The sequence below is a fragment of the Oncorhynchus keta genome, chromosome 34 (genome assembly GCF_023373465.1).
Source record: "Oncorhynchus keta strain PuntledgeMale-10-30-2019 chromosome 34, Oket_V2, whole genome shotgun sequence".
In the NCBI taxonomy this organism is placed as follows: domain Eukaryota; kingdom Metazoa; phylum Chordata; class Actinopteri; order Salmoniformes; family Salmonidae; genus Oncorhynchus; species Oncorhynchus keta.
Genome location: NC_068454.1, coordinates 23,209,960 through 23,228,532, shown reverse-complemented (window position 1 = coordinate 23,228,532; position 18,573 = coordinate 23,209,960). Strand labels below are relative to the sequence as shown.

Here is an 18,573-nt window from a genome sequence, read left to right as displayed (position 1 = left end):
CTTTTTTTTTAAAACATCAAATGCACAAAGAAACATGTAGCAGGATTTTTTATTATTCAGAAGTCAATAAGTTGAATATGATGACATCTAGAAACAAACTAAAATTAAAGTAAGAAGCATAAGGTGAACACTAATCAAGGCTTTGAATATAGCATAGCATATTATATTGTAGTACGACAGAGGAAAAACATAGGGTTTTAAAATTCCCATTTAGCAGTGGAATGTGGAATTGTATCACTATGCAAAACACATTTCTTCCAAGTAAAGTTTAACACAGCGGAAAACTAGAACTCAACTAAATTCATGTTTTCTACAGGGATAGAATGTGTTTCTCTGTAACCGGCAGTTCTCTACTTCCTATGAGCATCTAGATAGAAGTCACACTGCCATAAGAGGATAGCTGAGCTTACACCTAGGAAAAACACACATTCACACATCTTACAGTACTCATACATGCACTTTCATCTAAAGTAAAAGGAAAAATTAACATTGCAGTTACAAGCTGATCCTAAATCAATGGAATTGTTTGTATCTGTTATGTTTATCCCCCTTTTAAAAGACAATGTAATGCATGACATGTAAAGAATGGACAAAAGTATTTCCAGATATTATTTCATTCCATTACTGTTGATAAAAGTGGGTTATGTTTATTCTGAAAATACTGTCAAAAACATACAAACATCTGTTATCCAAGTTTACAAAACACCCTTCAGTGACATAACGTCTTCCATTTTTACTGTCTGTGTGATAAAAGCACAAAGGAAATGTAACAATTGTGAAATAATATGAACAGAATATAACACCACACACAATGTTGTGGACACACAAAAAGCTCTATATGAGATATGCATACACGTGTCACCTTATTCAGTACTATCTTTGGATAATATTTCAATACATCCTGAAAAATGTACACAAACCTCTGGTACGAATCTGACTTCTCTATATGACCTCAACTGCTGGGATGGAGGCTACTCTCTCGCTCAAGAAGCTGCCTAGCAGATCTGGCTCAAATAGCACTGTACATACATTAGATACCTTCAAATACTTGACATGTTCTTGATTTAGCTTACCGGTATGCAGGGTGCCAAGAATTTGCACTTTTGGCACAATTCCAAACGTTCCAATTTACCATGCAACTCCTTTAAGACTGTTGGAAAAGCATTCCTGATGAAGCTGGTTGAGAGAATGCCAAGAGTGTGCAAAGCTGCCATCAGGGCAAAGGGTGGCTACTTTGAAGAATCTCAAATATACTTTTTTGGTTACTACATGATTCCATGTGTTATTTCAGAGTTGATGTCTTTACTATTATTCTACAATGTAGAAAATAGTAAAAATGAAGAAAAACCATGGAATGAGTAGGTGTGTCCAAACTTTTGACTGGTACTCTATATTCAACCCAGTTCTGCTGCACAGTAATGTGATTGAGAGTAGCATCAGTAACATAGCCCAGGTGTCTGTCTGTTTCCACTTGTTTGGCATGACAATGATAAAGTAGTTGGCTAAGGCAGAAACAGACCAGCACACTGGCAGTAACAACCTTATTAATACTCTTTATTCTTATGATGAAATACCAGGACACTGATGCATACTTAAATAAACAAGTTGGGTTTTGAAGTGAAATTTTAAGCTAAAATAACTATTAAATATATGATATTAGTTAGCATCAAGGATAAATATGAATATAATATGAATATGTCTTTAGACAAAGGCACTGATTTGGCGAGGACTCTTCTTTGTGTACTGTCGGTCTCTCTGCTCATGGGTTGTCACTATTTGGCCAAGCATGAAAAGATTGAAGGAAACTGCAAATGTAATTTATCAACAACATAACCTTAACCCTAGTCCCTAACCTTACACCAAGAACAAATAGCTCATGTGGTTGCTCAAACATTCTGATGATATCACTTTTGTCCATTCCAGCATGGCCATCTAGTGACTATAGGCTTCCGGTCTGTCTGTCTCGGTCGGTCTGTCTCGGTCGGTCTGTCTCGGTCGGTCTGTCTCGGTCGGTCTGTCTCGGTCGGTCTGTCTCGGTCGGTCTGTCTCGGTCGGTCTGTCTCCGTCAGTCTGTCTCCGTCAGTCTGTCTCCGTCAGTCTGTCTCCGTCAGTCTGTCTCCGTCTGTCTGTGTCTACTTCCGGCCCACTGTCTCCGCCAGCTTCTTCAGCCTCTTCTTAAGTTCCAGAGGAAACTTCTCGTAACACTTCTTACACACCGGCTTCATGTCAAACTCCACAAACTTGTTCCTGTAAGGGAGAGACAAAGATACTGTATGAGCAGGGTTCTGACTTTCATTGATCTATATCAAGAGGTGAAGGTGAAATAAAAAGAGTCCTACACTCCAGCACTACTTTCTCTCCTGCTCCCTCTCTTCCCCTTCTACTCCCTCCCCTCCAGCACTACTTTCTCTCCTGCTCCCTCTCTTCCCCTTCTACTCTCCCTCCCCTCCAGCACTACTTTCTCTCCTGCTCCCTCTCTTCCCCTTCTACTCCCTCCCCTCCAGCATTACTTTCTCTCCTGCTCCCTCTCTTCCCCTTCTACTCCCTCCCCTCCAGCACTACTTTCTCTCCTGCTCCCCCTCTCTTCCCCTTCTACTCCCTCCCCTCCCGCATGTTCTTTCTCTCCTGCTCCCTCTCTTCCCCTTCTACTCCCCTCCCGCATGTTCTTTCTCCCCTGCTCCCTCTCTTCCCCTTCTACTCCCTCCCCTCCCCTCCAGCACTACTTTCTCTCCTGCTCCCCCTCTCTTCCCCTTCTACTCACTCCCCTCCCCTCCCGCACTACTTTCTCTCCTGCTCCCTCTCTCTTCCCCTTCTACTCCCTCCCCTCCCGCATGTTCTTTCTCTCCTGCTCCCTCTCTTCCCCTTCTACTCCCTCCCCTCCCCTCCAGCACTACTTTCTCTCCTGATCCCTCTCTTCCCCTTCTACTCCCTCCCCTCCCCTCCAGCACTACTTTCTCTCCTGCTCCCTCTCTTCCCCTTCTACTCCCTCCCCTCCCCTCCCGCATGTTCTTTCTCTCCTGCTCCCTCTCTTCCCCTTCTACTCCCTCCCCTCCCCTCCAGCATTACTTTCTTTCCTGCTCCCTCTCTTCCCCTTCTACTCCCTCCCCTCCCCTCCCGCACTACTTTCTCTCCTGCTCCCTCTCTTCCCCTTCTACTCCCTCCCCTCCAGCATTACTTTCTCTCCTGCTCCCTCTCTTCCCCTTCTACTCCCTCCCCTCCCCTCCAGCACTACTTTCTCTCCTGCTCCCCCTCTCTTCCCCTTCTACTCCCTCCCCTCCCGCATGTTCTTTCTCTCCTGCTCCCTCTCTTCCCCTTCTACTCCCTCCCCTCCCCTCCAGCACTACTTTCTCTCCTGATCCCTCTCTTCCCCTTCTACTCCCTCCCCTCCAGCACTACTTTCTCTCCTGCTCCCTCTCTTCCCCTTCTACTCCCTCCCCTCCCCTCCAGCACTACTTTCTCTCCTGCTCCCCCTCTCTTCCCCTTCTACTCCCTCCCCTCCCGCATGTTCTTTCTGTCCTGCTCCCTCTCTTCCCCTTCTACTCCCTCCCCTCCAGCACTACTTTCTCTCCTGCTCCCTCTCTTCCCCTTCTACTCCCTCCCCTCCAGCACTACTTTCTCTCCTGCTCCCTCTCTTCCCCTTCTACTCCCTCCCCTCCCCTCCAGCACTACTTTCTCTCCTGCTCCCCCTCTCTTCCCCTTCTACTCCCTCCCCTCCCCTCCCGCATGTTCTTTCTGTCCTGCTCCCTCTCTTCCCCTTCTACTCCCTCCCCTCCCCTCCAGCACTACTTTCTTTCCTGCTCCCTCTCTTCCCCTTCTACCCCCTCCCCTCCAGCACTACTTTCTCTCCTGCTCCCTCTCTTCCCCTTCTACTCCCTCCCCTCACCTCCCGCATGTTCTTTCTCTCCTGCTCCCTCTCTCCCCCTTCTACTCCCTCCCCTCCCCTCCCCTCCCGAATGTTCTTTCTGTCCTGCTCCCTCTCTTCCCCTTCTACTCCCTCCCCTCCCCTCCAGCACTACTTTCTTTCCTGTTCCCTCTCTTCCCCTTCTACTCCCTCCCCTCCCCTCCCGCACTACTTTCTCTCCTGCTCCCTCTCTTCCCCTTCTACTCCCTCCCCTCCCCTCCCGCACTACTTTCTCTCCTGCTCCCTCTCTTCCCCTTCTACTCCCTCCCCTCCCCTCCAGCATTACTTTCTCTCCTGCTCCCCCTCTCTTCCCCTTCTACTCCCTCCCCTCCAGCATTACTTTCTCTCCTGCTCCCTCTCTTCCCCTTCTACTCCCTCCCCTCCCCTCCAGCACTACTTTCTCTCCTGCTCCCTCTCTTCCCCTTCTACTCCCTCCCCTCCCGTTACTTTCTCTCCTGCTCCCTCTCTTCCCCTTCTACTCCCTCCCCTCCCCTCCAGCATTACTTTCTCTCCTGCTCCCCCTCTCTTCCCCTTCTACTCCCTCCCCTCCAGCATTACTTTCTCTCCTGCTCCCTCTCTTCCCCTTCTACTCCCTCCCCTCCCCTCCAGCACTACTTTCTCTCCTGCTCCCTCTCTTCCCCTTCTACTCCCTCCCCTCCCCTCCCGCACTACTTTCTCTCCTGCTCCCTCTCTTCCCCTTCTACTCCCTCCCCTCCCCTCCAGCATTACTTTCTCTCCTACTCCCCCTCTCTTCCCCTTCTACTCCCTCCCCTCCAGCATTACTTTCTCTCCTGCTCCCTCTCTTCCCCTTCTACTCCCTCCCCTCCCCTCCAGCACTACTTTCTCTCCCGCTCCCTCTCTTCCCCTTCTACTCCCTCCCCTCCCCTCCCGCATGTTCTTTCTCTCCTGCTCCCTCTCTTCCCCTTCTACTCCCTCCCGCACTACTTTCTCTCCTGCTCCCTCTTTCCCCTTCTACTCCCTCCCTCCCCTCCAGCATTACTTTCTCTCCTGCTCCCCCTCTCTTCCCCTTCTACTCCCTCCCCTCCAGCATTACTTTCTCTCCTGCTCCCTCTCTTCCCCTTCTACTCCCTCCCTCCCCTCCAGCATTACTTTCTCTCCTGCTCCCTCTCTTCCCCTTCTACTCCCTCCCCCCCCCTCCCCTCCAGCACTACTTTCTCTCCTGCTCCCCCTCTCTTCCCCTTCTACTCCCTCCCCTCCCCTCCCGCATGTTCTTTCTGTCCTGCTCCCTCTCTTCCCCTTCTACTCCCTCCCCTCCCTCCAGCACTACTTTCTTTCCTGCTCCCTCTCTTCCCCTTCTACCCCCTCCCCCCCTCCAGCACTACTTTCTCTCCTGCTCCCTCTCTTCCCCTTCTACTCCCCTCCATGTTCTTTCTCTCCTGCTCCCTCTCTCCCCCTTCTACTCCCTCCCCTCCCCTCCCCTCCCCTCCCTCCTGAATGTTCTTTCTGTCCTGCTCCCTCTCTTCCCCTTCTCTCCCTCCCCTCCCCTCCAGCACTACTTTCTTTCCTGTTCCCTCTCTTCCCCTTCTACTCCCTCCCCTCCCCTCCCGCACTACTTTCTCTCCTGCTCCCTCTCTTCCCCTTCTACTCCCTCCCCTCCCCTCACTACTTTCTCTCCTGCTCCCTATCTTCCCCTTCTACTCCCTCCCCTCCCTCCAGCATTACTTTCTCTCCTGCTCCCCCTCTCTTCCCCTTCTACTCCCTCCCCTCCAGCATTACTTTCTCTCCTGCTCCCTCTCTTCCCCTTCTCCCTCCAGCATTACTCCCTCCCTCCCCTCCCCTCCAGCACTACTTTCTCTCCTGCTCCCCCTCTCTTCCCCTTCTACTCCCTCCCTCCAGCATTACTTTCTCTCCTGCTCCCTCTCTTCCCCTTCTACTCCCTCCCCTCCCCTCCAGCACTACTTTCTCTCCCGCTCCCTCTCTTCCCCTTCTACTCCCTCCCTCCCCTCCCGCATGTTCTTTCTCTCCAGCTCCCTCTCTTCCCCTTCTACTCCCTCCCCTCCAGCATTACTTTCTCTCCTGCTCCCTCTCTTCCCCTTCTACTCCCTCCCCTCCCCTCCAGCACTACTTTCTCTCCTGCTCCCCCTCTCTTCCCCTTCTACTCCCTCCCCTCCAGCATTACTTTCTCTCCCCATGTTCTTTCTCTCCTGCTCCCTCTCTTCCCCTTCTACTCCCTCCCCTCCAGCATTACTTTCTCTCCTGCTCCCTCTCTTCCCCTTCTACTCCCTCCCCTCCAGCATTACTTTCTCTCCTGCTCCCTCTCTTCCCCTTCTACTCCCTCCCCTCCCCTCCCGCACTACTTTCTCTCCTGCTCCCTCTCTTCCTCTTCTCTCCCTCCCCTCCCCTCCAGCACTACTTTCTCTCCTGCTCCCTCTCTTCCCCTTCTACTCCCTCCCTTCCCCTCCCGCACTACTTTCTCTCCTGCTCCCTCTCTTCCCCTTCTACTCCCTCCCCTCCCCTTCCGCATGTTCTTTCTCTCCTGCTCCCTCTCTTCCCCTTCTACTCCCTCCCCTCCCGCATGTTCTTTCTCTCCTTCTCCCACTCTTCCCCTTCTACTCCCTCCTCCTCCCTCCCCCATGTTCTCTCCCCTGCTCCCTCTCTTCCCCTTCTACTCCCTCCCTCCTGCACTACTTTCTCTCCTGCTCCCTCTCTTCCCCTTCTACTCCCTCCCCTCCCGCACTACTTTCTCTCCTACTCCCTCTCTTCCCCTTCTACTCCCTCCCCTCCCGCATGTTCTTTCTCTCCTGCTCCCCCTCTCTTCCCCTTCTACTCCCCCCCCCTCCAGCACTACTTTCTCTCCTGCTCCCTCTCTTCCCCTTCTACTCCTCCCTCCCCTCCAGCTTTACTTTCTCTCCTGCTCCCTCTCTTCCCCTTCTACTCCCTCCTCCCTCCAGCACTACATTCTCTCCTGCTCCCCCTCTCTTCCCCTTCTACTCCCTCCCCTCCCCTCCAGCACTACTTTCTTTCCTGTTCCCTCTCTTCCCCTTCTACTCCCTCCCTCCAGCATTACTTTCTCTCCTGCTCCCTCTCTTCCCCTTCTACTCCCTCCCCTCCCCTCTCCTGCACTACTTTCTCTCCTGCTCCCTCTCTTCCCCTTCTACTCCCTCCCCCTCCCGCATGTTCTTTCTCTCCTTCTCCCTCTCTTCCCCTTCTACTCCCTCCCCTCCCGCATGTTCTCTCTCCCCTGCTCCCTCTCTTCCCCTTCTACTCCCTCCCCTCCTGCACTACTTTCTCTCCTGCTCCCTCTCTTCCCCTTCTACTCCCTCCCCTCCCCAGCACTACTTTCTCTCCTCCTCCCTCTCTTCCCCTTCTACTCCCTCCCCTCCCGCATGTTCTTTCTCTCCTGCTCCCCCCTGCTCTCCCCCTTCTACTCCCTCCCCTCCCCTCCAGCACTACTTTCTCTCCTGCTCCCTCTCTTCCCCTTCTACTCCCTCCCCTCCCCTCCAGCATTACTTTCTCTCCTGCTCCCCCTCTCTTCCCCTTCTACTCCCTCCCCCCCTCCAGCATTACTTTCTCTCCTGCTCCCTCTCTTCCCCTTCTACTCCTCCCCTCCCTCCAGCATTACTTTCTCTCCTGCTCCCTCTCTTCCCCTTCTACTCCCCCCCTCCCCCTCCAGCACTACTTTCTCTCCCTCCCTCTCTTCCCCTTCTACTCCCTCCCCTCCCTCCCGCACTTTCTCCCCTCCTGCATGTTCTTTCTCTCCTGCTCCCTCTCTTCCCCTTCTACTCCCTCCCCTCCCCTCCAGCATTACTTTCTCTCCTGCTCCTCTCTTCCCCTTCTCTCCCTCCCCTCCCCTCCCCTCCAGCACTACTTTCTCTCCTGCTCCCTCTCTTCCCCTTCTACTCCCTCCCTCCCTCCCCTCCTCCTGCATGTTCTTTCTCTCCTGCTCCCTCTCTTCCCCATTCCCTCTCCCCTCCAGCATTACTTTCTCTCCTGCTCCCTCTCTTCCCCTTCTACTCCCTCCCCTCCAGCATTACTTTCTCTCCTGCTCCCTCTCTTCCCCTTCTACTCCCTCCCTCCCCTCCAGCACTACTTTCTCTCCTGCTCCCTCTCTTCCCCTTCTACTCCCTCCCCTCCCCTCCAGCATTACTTTCTCTCCTGCTCCCTCTCTTCCCCTTCTACTCCCTCCCCTCCAGCATTACTTTCTCTCCTGCTCCCTCTCTTCCCCTTCTACTCCCTCCTCCTCCAGCACTACTTTCTCTCCTGCTCCCTCTCTTCCCCTTCTACTCCCTCCCCCCTCCCCTCCAGCACTACTTTCTCTCCTGCTCCCCCTCTCTTCCCCTTCTACTCCCTCCCCTCCCTCCCGCATGTTCTTTCTGTCCTGCTCCCTCTCTTCCCCTTCTCCTCCCTCCCTCCCCTCCCTCCAGCACTACTTTCTCTCCTGCCCCTCCCCAGCATCTTTCTCTCCTGCTCTCTCTTCCCTTCTACTCCCTCCCCCCCTCCCCTCCCTGCATGTTCTTTCTGTCCTGCTCCCTCTCTTCCCCTTCTACTCCCTCCCCTCCCCTCCCCTCCAGCACTACTTTCTTTCCTGCTCCCTCTCTTCCCCTTCTACCCCTCCCCCCTCCAGCACTACTTTCTCTCCTGCTCCCTCTCTTCCCCTTCTACCCCTCCCCTCACCTCCCGCATGTTCTTTCTCTCCTGCTCCCTCTCCCCTTCTACTCCCTCCCCTCCCTCCTCCCGAATGTTCTTTCTGTCCTGCTCCCTCTCTTCCCCTTCTACTCCCTCCCTCCCCTCCAGCACTACTTTCTTTCCTGTTCCCTCTCTTCCCCTTCTACTCCCTCCCTCCCTCCCTCACTACCCTTTCTCTCCTGCTCCCTCTCTTCCCCTCTCTCCCCTCCCCTCCCCTCCTCCCCAGCACTACTTTCTCTCCTGCTCCCTCTCTTCCCCTTCTACTCCCTCCCCTCCCCTCCAGCATTACTTTCTCTCCTGCTCCCCCTCTCTTCCCCTTCTACCCCCTCCCCTCCAGCATTACTTTCTCTCCTGCTCCCTCTCTTCCCCTTCTACTCCCTCCCCTCCTCCAGCACTACTTTCTCTCCTGCTCCCTCTCTTCCCCTTCTACTCCCTCCCCTCCCCTCCCGCACTACTTTCTCTCCTGCTCCCTCTCTTCCCCTTCTACTCCCTCCCCTCCCCTCCAGCATTACTTTCTCTCCTGCTCCCCTCTCTTCCCCTTCTACTCCCTCCCCTCCAGCATTACTTTCTCTCCTGCTCCCTCTCTTCCCCTTCTACTCCCTCCCCTCCCCTCCCCTCCAGCACTACTTTCTCTCCTGCTCCCTCTCTTCCCCTTCTACTCCCTCCCCTCCCTCCAGCATTACTTTCTCTCCTGCTCCCTCTCTTCCCCTTCTACTCCCTCCCCTCCCTCCAGCATTACTTTCTCTCCTGCTCCCCTCTCTTCCCCTTCTACCCGCATCCCTCCCCTCCAGCATTTCTTCCTCTCTCCTGCTCCCTCTCTTCCCCTTCTCCCTGTTCCCTCTCCCCCTTCTACTCCCTCCCTCCCCTCCAGCACTACTTTCTCTCCTGCTCCCTCTCTTCCCCTTCTACTCCCTCCCCTCCCCTCCAGCATGTTCTTTCTCTCCTGCTCCCTCTCTTCCCCTTCTACTCCCCCCCAGCACTACTTTCTCTCCTGCTCCCTCTCTTCCCCTTCTACTCCCTCCCCCCTCCCCTCCAGCATTACTTTCTCTCCTGCTCCCCCTCTCTTCCCCTTCTCTCCTCTCCCTCCAGCATTACTTTCTCTCCTGCTCCCTCTCTTCCCCTTCTACTCCCTCCCCCCTCCCCTCCAGCATTACTTTCTCTCCTGCTCCTCTCTTCCCCTTCTACTCCCTCCCCTCCCCTCCCCTCCAGCACTACTTTCTCTCCTGCTCCCCTCTCTTCCCCTTCTACTCCCTCCTCCCCTCCCCTCCCTCCGCATGTTCTTTCTGTCCTGCTCCCTCTCTTCCCCTTCTACTCCCTCCCCTCCCCTCCAGCACTACTTTCTTTCCTGCTCCCTCTCTTCCCCTTCTACTCCCTCCCCTCCAGCACTACTTTCTCTCCTGCTCCCTCTCTTCCCCTTCTACTCCCGCATGTTCTTTCTCTCCTGCTCCCTCTCTCCCCTTCTACTCCCTCCCCTCCCCCCCTCCCGAATGTTCTTTCTGTCCTGCTCCCTCTCTTCCCCCAGCATTCTACTCCCTCCCCCCCCCCCAGCACTACTTTCTTTCCTGTTCCCTCTCTTCCCCTTCTACTCCCTCCCTCCCCTCCCGCATTACTTTCTCTCCTGCTCCCTCTCTTCCCCTTCTACTCCCTCCCCCCTCCCCTCCCGCACTACTTTCTCTCCTGCTCCCTCTCTTCCCCTTCTACTCCCTCCCCTCCCCTCCAGCATTACTTTCTCTCCTGCTCCCCTCTCTTCCCCTTCTACTCCCTCCCCCCTCCAGCATTACTTTCTCTCCTGCTCCCTCTCTTCCCCTTCTACTCCCTCCCCTCCCTCCAGCACTACTTTCTCTCCTGCTCCCTCTCTTCCCCTTCTACTCCCTCCCCTCCAGCATTACTTTCTCTCCTGCTCCCTCTCTTCCCCTCCCCTTCTACTCCCTCCCCTCCTCCCCACTCTTTCTCTCCAGCGCTCCCTCTCTTCCCCTTCTACTCCCTCCCCTCCCTCCCGCATGTTCTTTCTCTCCAGCTCCCTCTCTTCCCCTTCTACTCCCTCCCCTCCAGCATTACTTTCTCTCCTGCTCCCTCTCTTCCCCTTCTACTCCCTCCCCTCCCCTCCAGCACTACTTTCTCTCCCGCTCCCTCTCTTCCCCTTCTTCCTTCCCTCCCCTCCCCTCCCGCATGTTCTTTCTCTCCAGCTCCCTCTCTTCCCCTTCTACTCCCTCCTCCAGCATTACTTTCTCTCCTGCTCCCTCTCTTCCCCTTCTACTCCCTCCCTCCCTCCAGCACTACTTTCTCTCCTGCTCCCCCTCTCTTCCCCTTCTACTCCCTCCCCTCCAGCATTACTTTCTCTCCCGCATGTTCTTTCTCTCCTGCTCCCTCTCTTCCCTTCTACTCCCTCCCCTCCAGCATTACTTTCTCTCCTCTCCCTGTTCTACCTCTTCCCCTTCTACTCCCTCCCCTCCAGCATCCAGCATTACTTTCTCTCCTGCTCCCTCTCTTCCCCTTCTACTCTCTTCCTCCTCCCAGCACTACTTTCTCTCCTGCTCCCTCTCTTCCTCTTCTACTCCCTCCCCTCCTCCAGCACTACTTTCTCTCCTGCTCCTCTCTTCCCCTTCTACTCCCTCCCCTCCCTCATTACTTTCTCTCCTGCTCCCCCTTCTTCCCTTCTACTCCCTCCCTCCCCTTCCGCATGTTCTTTCTCTCCTGCTCCCTCTCTTCCCCTTCTCCCTCTCCCTCCCCCCCCTCCCCAGCATGTTCTTTCTCTCCTGCTCCCACTCTTCCCCTTCTACCCCTCCCCTCCCGCATGTTCTTTCTCTCCTGCTCCCTCTCTTCCCCTTCTACTCCCTCCCTCCCCCCAGCACTACTTTCTCTCCTGCTCCCTCTCTTCCCTTCTACTCCCTCCCCTCCCCTTTACTTTCTCTCCTGCTCCCTCTCTTCCCCTTCTACTCCCTCCCCTCCCCAGCATGTTCTTTCTCTCCTGCTCCCTCTCTTCCCCTTCTACTCCCTCCTCCCCTCCAGCACTACTTTCTCTCCTGCTCCCTCTCTTCCCCTTCTACTCCCTCCCCTCCCGCCCTCCTGCATTTCTCTCTCCTGCTCCCTCTCTTCCCCTTCTACTCCCTCCCCTCCAGCACTACATTCTCCCCTCTGCTCCCCTGCTCTCTCTTCCCTTCTACTCCCTCCCTCCCCTCCAGCACTACTTTCTTTCCTGTTCCCTCTCTTCCCCTTCTACTCCCTCCCCTCCAGCATTACTTTCTCTCCTGCTCCCTCTCTTCCCCCCTCTACTCCCTCCCCTCCCCTCCCCTCCCTACTTTCTCTCCTGCTCCCTCTCTTCCCCTTCTACTCCCTCCCCTCCCCCTTCCATGTTCTTTCTCTCCTTCTCCCTCTCTTCCCCTTCTACTCCCTCCCTCCCCTCCAGCATGTTCTTTCTCTCCTGCTCCCTCTCTTCCCCTTCTACTCCCTCCCCTCCCCTCCCTATTCTTTCTCTCCTGCTCCCTCTCTTCCCCTTCTACTCCCTCCCCTCCCGCACTACTTTCTCTCCTACTCCCTCTCTTCCCCTTCTACTCCCTCCCTCCCGCATGTTCTTTCTCTCCTGCTCCCCCTCTCTTCCCCTTCTTCCCCTCCAGCACTACTTTCTCCCTGCCCCTCTCTTCCCCTCCCCGCACTACTTTCTCTCCTCTCCTTCCTCCAGCATTACTTTCTCTCCTGCTCCCCCTCTCTTCCCCTTCTACTCCCTCCCCTCCCCTCCAGCATTACTTTCTCTCCTGCTCCCTCTCTTCCCCTTCTACTCCCTCCCCTCCTCCAGCATTACTTTCTCTCCTGCTCCCTCTCTTCCCCTTCTACTCCCTCCCTCCCCCCCTCCAGCATGTACTTTCTCTCCTGCTCCCTCTCTTCCCCTTCTACTCCCTCCCTCCTCTCCTGCATGTTCTTTCTCTCCTGCTCCCTCTCTTCCCCTTCTACTCCCTCCCCTCCCTCCAGCATTAGCATTACTTTCTCTCCTGCTCCCTCTCTTCCCCTTCTACTCCCTCCCCCCTCCTGCATGTTCTTTCTCTCCTGCTCCCTCTCTTCCCCTTCTACTCCCTCCCTCCCTCCAGCATTACTTTCTCTCCTGCTCCCTCTCTTCCCTTTCTACTCCCTCCCCTCCAGCATTACTTTCTCTCCTGCTCCCTCTCTTCCCCTTCTACTCCCTCCCCCCTCCCCTCCCGCATGTTCTTTCTCTCCTGCTCCCTCTCTTCCCCTTCTACTCCCTCCCCTCCTCCTCCAGCACTACTTTCTCCTCCCCTCTCCCCTCCAGCATTACTTTCTCTCCTGCTCCCCCTCTCTCTTCCCCTTCTACTCCCTCCCCTCCCCTCCGCATGTTCTTTCTCTCCTGCTCCTCTCTTCCCCTTCTACTCCCTCCCCCCCTCCCGCATGTTCTTTCTCTCCTGCTCCTCTCTTCCCCTTCTACTCCTCCCTCCCCTCCCGCATGTTCTTTCTCTCCTGCTCCCTCTCTTCCCCTTCTACTCCCCTCCCCTCCCGCACTACTTTCTCTCCTACTCCCTCTCTTCCCTTCTACTCCCTCCCTCCCGATGTTCTTTCTCTCCTGCTCCCCTCTCTTCCCCTTCTACTCCCTCCCCTCCCCTCCAGCACTACTTTCTCTCCTGCTCCCTCTCTTCCCCTTCTACTCCCTCCCCTCCCGCACTACTTTCTCTCCTGCTCCCTCTCTTCCCCTTCTACTCCCTCCCCTCCAGCACTACATTCTCTCCTGCTCCCCTTCTACTCCCTCCCCTCCCCTCCAGCACTACATTCTCTCCTGCTCCCCCTCTCTTCCCCTTCTACTCCCTCCCCTGCTCCCCTCTCTTCCCCTTCTACTCCCTCCCCTCCCCTCCCGCACTACATTCTCTCCTGCTCCCCCTCTCTTCCCCTTCTACTCCCTCCCCTCCAGCACTACTTTCTCTCCTGCTCCCTCTCTTCCCCTTCTACTCCCTCCCCTCCCCTCCCGCATGTTCTTTCCCCCTCTCCCTCTTGCTCCTGGAAAGAGGTCATTTGATCATATTCAACTCTATATTTTTTAGGCTTTAGAAGGGAGAGCACAAGTGAAACACATTGGCGTCTGAAAAAAATCAGACAGCAAGTCAAACATCCAGTACACAGAGACAGGAAAGGATGTGTTTTAACCATCAACCAGGAACTGGTAAACAAAGCCTCATCTTTACACTGATCTGAGGAAACACACACTGTACATGCCTGTAGCCTCGACCAGCTGATCGAACTTCTGGTCCGATTATTACAGCATTGCGTTAAAACAAGAGTGTGTCTGGCCATATAGAATAACCATTTCCTGCAGAGTTTCTAAATATGGTCAACATTGCACGGGAAACCGGAACTGACGCAAAGAACAGCTTAGGCGATTTTACCAACCGGTACCGGTAATTATATATGATCTGTAGCTAATCTCTACTTCTGTTGATTGTTCTTACTCTAAAATTGATCAATTACAGAGATGGTGAAAGTGATTTAATCAAAAATGCATGATTCAAAGATAGTGTTTATCACATATTTGATCTCTGTGTCTAAAACCTTCAACTGACTTGTCAGAATGGACAAATAAAAAACAGATAGGAAACATGAAAACATAAAAAGTAAAATCACAACATGGAAAAAGAGAATGAAAGGAGATGAAAACTAACCAATGAATGGAAAGTGGAAGTGAGGAGAAAGGAAGGGCAAGGGTTTACAGACACATGGGCATTTTCTTCTTCTTTTCTTTTTCTTGTTTGGCAAGACGGCGCTTCATGTCGTCCGGCAGGCGCTCGTAGCAGTGTTTACACACAGGCTTCAGATCCACCTCTACAAACTTATCCCTGGTAGGACCAGAAGGGAGGAGGAGAGAGGAAGAGGAAGGATATGGACAGACAAACAGGGACAAGTGAAACAGAGGGACAGAGAGAATATAGGAATACACAGGTAGATGGAAAAGCTACAGGTACAGTGTAACAGGTATAGGAGAGACAGAGAAGGACAGTGCTAACGCTTCAGAAACCTCTCAAATATTGTCTGGTTTTAGACTGTGTGGTGTTGTTCTAGTTTGAAATACTTGCTATACTAGAAGTTAATGGTTACATGTATGAGGAATGTATATGGTGGGGTCAATGGAGGCTGGATAAGAGCCATGGGCCTGGAACGTTACTAAGTAAGGGAAAAGTGGTTGCGGTCACTAATAAGGGTAGCTGTGGATTAGCTGGTGGAGGTCAGGTCATATGAAGGGAGAAGGAAAAGTTTATTACCCACATCCCTTAACTTCCTGCCTAGCAACAAAGATGTTGTGTTCAGAGAAAAGCAGGGGACTTCACCTAAAGGAGAGTATATGTGCTGGTGGAAACATGTCTTTGTCTTATGCAGCTGTGTGACCCAGTGGATGAATGAACTTGGTTGGAGTTTAACTATGTTATTTAGAACTTAACAGTGGGATCACAGGATGTTTTTGCTATGTTAACAGTCAGCCTGACTTACTTTAGGGTGAGCTTGGTGTTGCAGGTGGAGCAGGCGAAGCAGTTGACACACCATGCCTTGTTCAGGGCTGACACCACTGGAACACACAACACAAACACGCACTTCATAACAGGTAATGCATACACTAACATGACATACAATATTTTTAATATGACAATATTAGATGATGAAATATAACATCCTACCATCACCCTCAATGACACGGTTGCAGTGGTAGCAGACATCTCCAAAGAGCTGGAGAAGAGAAGAGGAGGGGAGGAGTCAAAGGCCTCACAAATAACTTGTTTACAAATGACAATTTACTTAAATGTCTACAGTATTTTGATTCATCAGTACCAATAATATAGAGCTAAATACTGTACATTTATACATCTACCACTAGATGGCCCCATAGAACTAAACAAGACTGGAGGTCTCATTTACATTACATACAGCAAGATGCAATCATTCTCATCAGGCTCATATTCATGTTCAAACATTTGTTCAAAGATAAATAGACTATAGTGCCTGGATTGGATAAAGTTACTGAGTAGAGATGTGATTGTGCGACTTCTCTTTCCTTGGGCTGTGTGCAGCCTTCCCCTACATTACCTGGTTGTAGTGAGTCTCACAGTAGGCCAGTCCTTTGCGTTCGTAGTGGCGATGGCCCAGGAAGGGTTTCTCACACTTAGCACACACAAAATGCTGCAAACACACACAACATGGCCCCACACAACAGGTTAGTACAGACAGACCAGCACAGGTCAGTTCAATCCAGTTCCGTCTAGCTCAGTTCAGACCTATTAAGAGTCAGACCAGACCAGTCTAGTCTGAGATTAGTGGGTTCAGAGGGCAGCAGCAGGGCAGGAGCACCCCCCTTGTGAAGCACTCACCCCTACAGACAGACAGAAGCCTTGTGTGTGTGTGTGTGTGTGTGTGTGTGTGTGTGTGTGTGTGTGTGTGTGTGTGTGTGGGGGGGGTCGGGTTCCAACAGGGGGCAGAATGGAGCACAGACAGAGAGGACAGGATGCAGCCAGAACAGGTCTCCTAACTAACCCCTCACCATGTTAAAGTGTTTTTCACAGTAGGCGTGGTCCCCACGCTCATAATACGGGTGGCCGTGAAACGGACGTTCACACAGAGCACACACATGGTGCTGCAGGAGGGAGGGAGGAGCGATAGCAAGTAGGAGAAAAGTAGAGAGGAAAGAAGGCAGCAGAGATATGAATAGAGGAGAGGCAGAGGGAAAGAAAGAGGAAGGATGTCCTCCGTTCTGAGATAGTCCAAACATGACCACAGAAATGATATGAGAGCAGGGAAGAAATACCACAGAGGAGGCTAGAATAACATTCATTCCACATACAAACTCCCTTGAACACATTTCTACTTTGATGTTCTGAACAATTATAGTTATTCAGAGAGAATGAAAGAAAGCAGGGCATACCGAAGAATATAAAAGTATTCTGCTTTGTAATATTCACATCATGGCTACAAAATACTATAATCATATACAATACTTTTAAATCTAAATGTTCTGTTCTATAACATAGCAACCTTCAGAACAGTAGTGATGTGCAGTTTGTGAACGATTTGTTCTTTAACTCTTTTTACTGACTCAAAAGCCATGATTAGTTTTCAGAGTAACTTGTTCAATTGGCATTGGTTTTGATCTTCTGGCCGCTATGACTCCTACAGCAGGATTGAAACGCACTCCTCCGGTCCTACGGCTCCAGAGATGTGCTCCGACCTACAACTGAGTCCATAGATTTGTTCTTATAACAAGTTGAAAAGACGAGTCAGTATAAAGAGCCGAACTTCCCATCACTACTGAATAGGTCCATATTGTAGGAGTGATGTCATCATACCTCGACGTGCCACTGCTTGCCCATGGCATTGACCACGCGGCCCTCGATGGGTCTCCTGCAAGCACCACAGATGGGAACACCCATCTTGTCATGGCAGGGCAGGCAGTACAGCTCTCCCTTCAGCTCCCTGGCATCAGCAGTCAGCTCCTTACTACAGGGGAGAGGAGGGACCATTACATCATCACTTACTACATCACTCTTTCCTATTGTTTTGGAAAACAAAGATATTGTTTTAGCTAGATCCGTTTTGAATACTGACAGTGATCAATCAATTAATGTTAGTGACCTGAGACACAAGGTTACCCAGGTAGAATAGCTCAAATTTAAGACTAAAAGCAAGTGCTAAAATCTAAAACCAGTAGATATTGCAGCCCCTGAGTAACGGAGTAGTGAAGAATTGTAACAGTGGAATGCTGCTGACCACACCTCTCTTCTCAATTTGTGATATTCAATGTGTTAGTATGAGTCATCACAGAGCCAGCTCCTTGCCTAATCTGGTGTTCCCTGATGCGTGTTCCCTGTGTGTGTGTGTGTGTGATGCTGACTATGCTTCTTTTGTTTAGCATCCTGCCAACAGTGTGCCCCTCTATGCTTTCTGGTCTTGGTGAGTCCTACCTTACTAGGGGATAGTAAGTGCACTGTATTCAAAACACAAACCCAGTGGCAGTGATAGAGGAATGAGTCGCCTGCACTGACTTCCTGACTGAATACTCATTATCACAACCTCTGCCTCAAGCATGGGACAGGCTGACAGCTGTAGGTTTGTTTAAGAACAGACAGTCTTAAAGGAAAGGTTTGGTTAGATTGGAGTTGCCTCAACTGCCATCTAAAAGAGCTACTCAGATAATCATTCTTCTATTGTCACTCACTCCCTCTCTGCTCTTCCTCCCTCTGCTCTCTTCCTCCCTCTCTCCCTGCCCTCTTCCTCCCTCCCTGCTCTTCCTCCCTTTCGTCTCCCCTTTGGCTGACTTTACAAGGGTAAACACTAGTGAACCCAACCCGGAGGAGTCCCACCCTGCTACAGAGAACAAACCCTGTCGATAACAGCTCTTGAGTTTCTACCACTGACAGGCTACAGTACGTGTATAGGTTGCATAGACGTTAGTGGAGAAGTTGTGTTTATACTAGGTTGTGTAGAAGTTGAGTAAAGATAAGTTAGTGGTTATATACAGACCACTAGGTTTCTGTAGCAGGTGTGTTAAGTTAGTGTGGTGATTTAGCTTGTATGCAGGTTGTATAAATATTGGGTTTTGGTTGTGTAGTGGTTGTATACAAAGTTTGCGGAGTTGTTTCAAGTGGTGTAAAGTACTTAAGTAAAAATACTTTAAAGTACTAAAGTCATTTTTTGGGGTACCTGTACTTTACTATATATATATATATATTTTTTTTTTTGACAACTTTTACTTTACTACATTCCTAAATAAAATAATGTGCTTTTTACTTCATACATTTTTGCTGACACCCAAAAGTACTAATTACATTTTGAATGCTTAGCATGACAGGAAAATGATCCAATTCACGCACTTATCAAGAGAACATCCCTAAATGGATGTCAGAGTGTTGGGAGTGTGCCGATGGCTATCCGTAAATTTAAAAAGAAAAAAGAATAGTGCTGTCTGGTTTGATTAATAAAAGGAATTTGAAATAATTTATAAGTATATTTGAGCTATTACATTTACTTTTCATACTTAAGTAGATTTA

The 18,573-nt window shown here is 51.7% G+C and overlaps 1 protein-coding gene across 9 annotated transcripts in view; it reads right to left on the bottom strand.

Annotated features, from left to right (window-relative positions):
• Window positions 1-33: 33 nt before the first annotated feature.
• The window catches only part of LOC118366839 (LIM and senescent cell antigen-like-containing domain protein 1), a 52,098-nt gene continuing 33,558 nt past the window's right edge, over window positions 34-18,573 (bottom strand). For 6 of the 9 annotated variants that reach the window (XM_052493460.1, XM_052493457.1, XM_052493455.1 and 3 more), the window contains 6 exons: window positions 16,873-17,023; window positions 15,620-15,712; window positions 15,214-15,262; window positions 15,029-15,104; window positions 14,206-14,379; window positions 34-2,247 (listed from right to left, as the gene is read on the bottom strand). In XM_052493460.1, the coding sequence (XP_052349420.1) occupies window positions 14,250-14,379; window positions 15,029-15,104; window positions 15,214-15,262; window positions 15,620-15,712; window positions 16,873-17,023 (499 nt within the window). In that variant the 3' untranslated portion in view covers window positions 34-2,247; window positions 14,206-14,249. Of the gene's footprint in view, window positions 2,248-14,205; window positions 14,380-15,028; window positions 15,105-15,213; window positions 15,263-15,619; window positions 15,713-16,070; window positions 16,164-16,872; window positions 17,024-18,573 lie in introns of all 9 variants that reach the window. The other 3 variants (XM_052493452.1, XM_052493454.1, XM_052493453.1) reach the window with 3 other exon arrangements.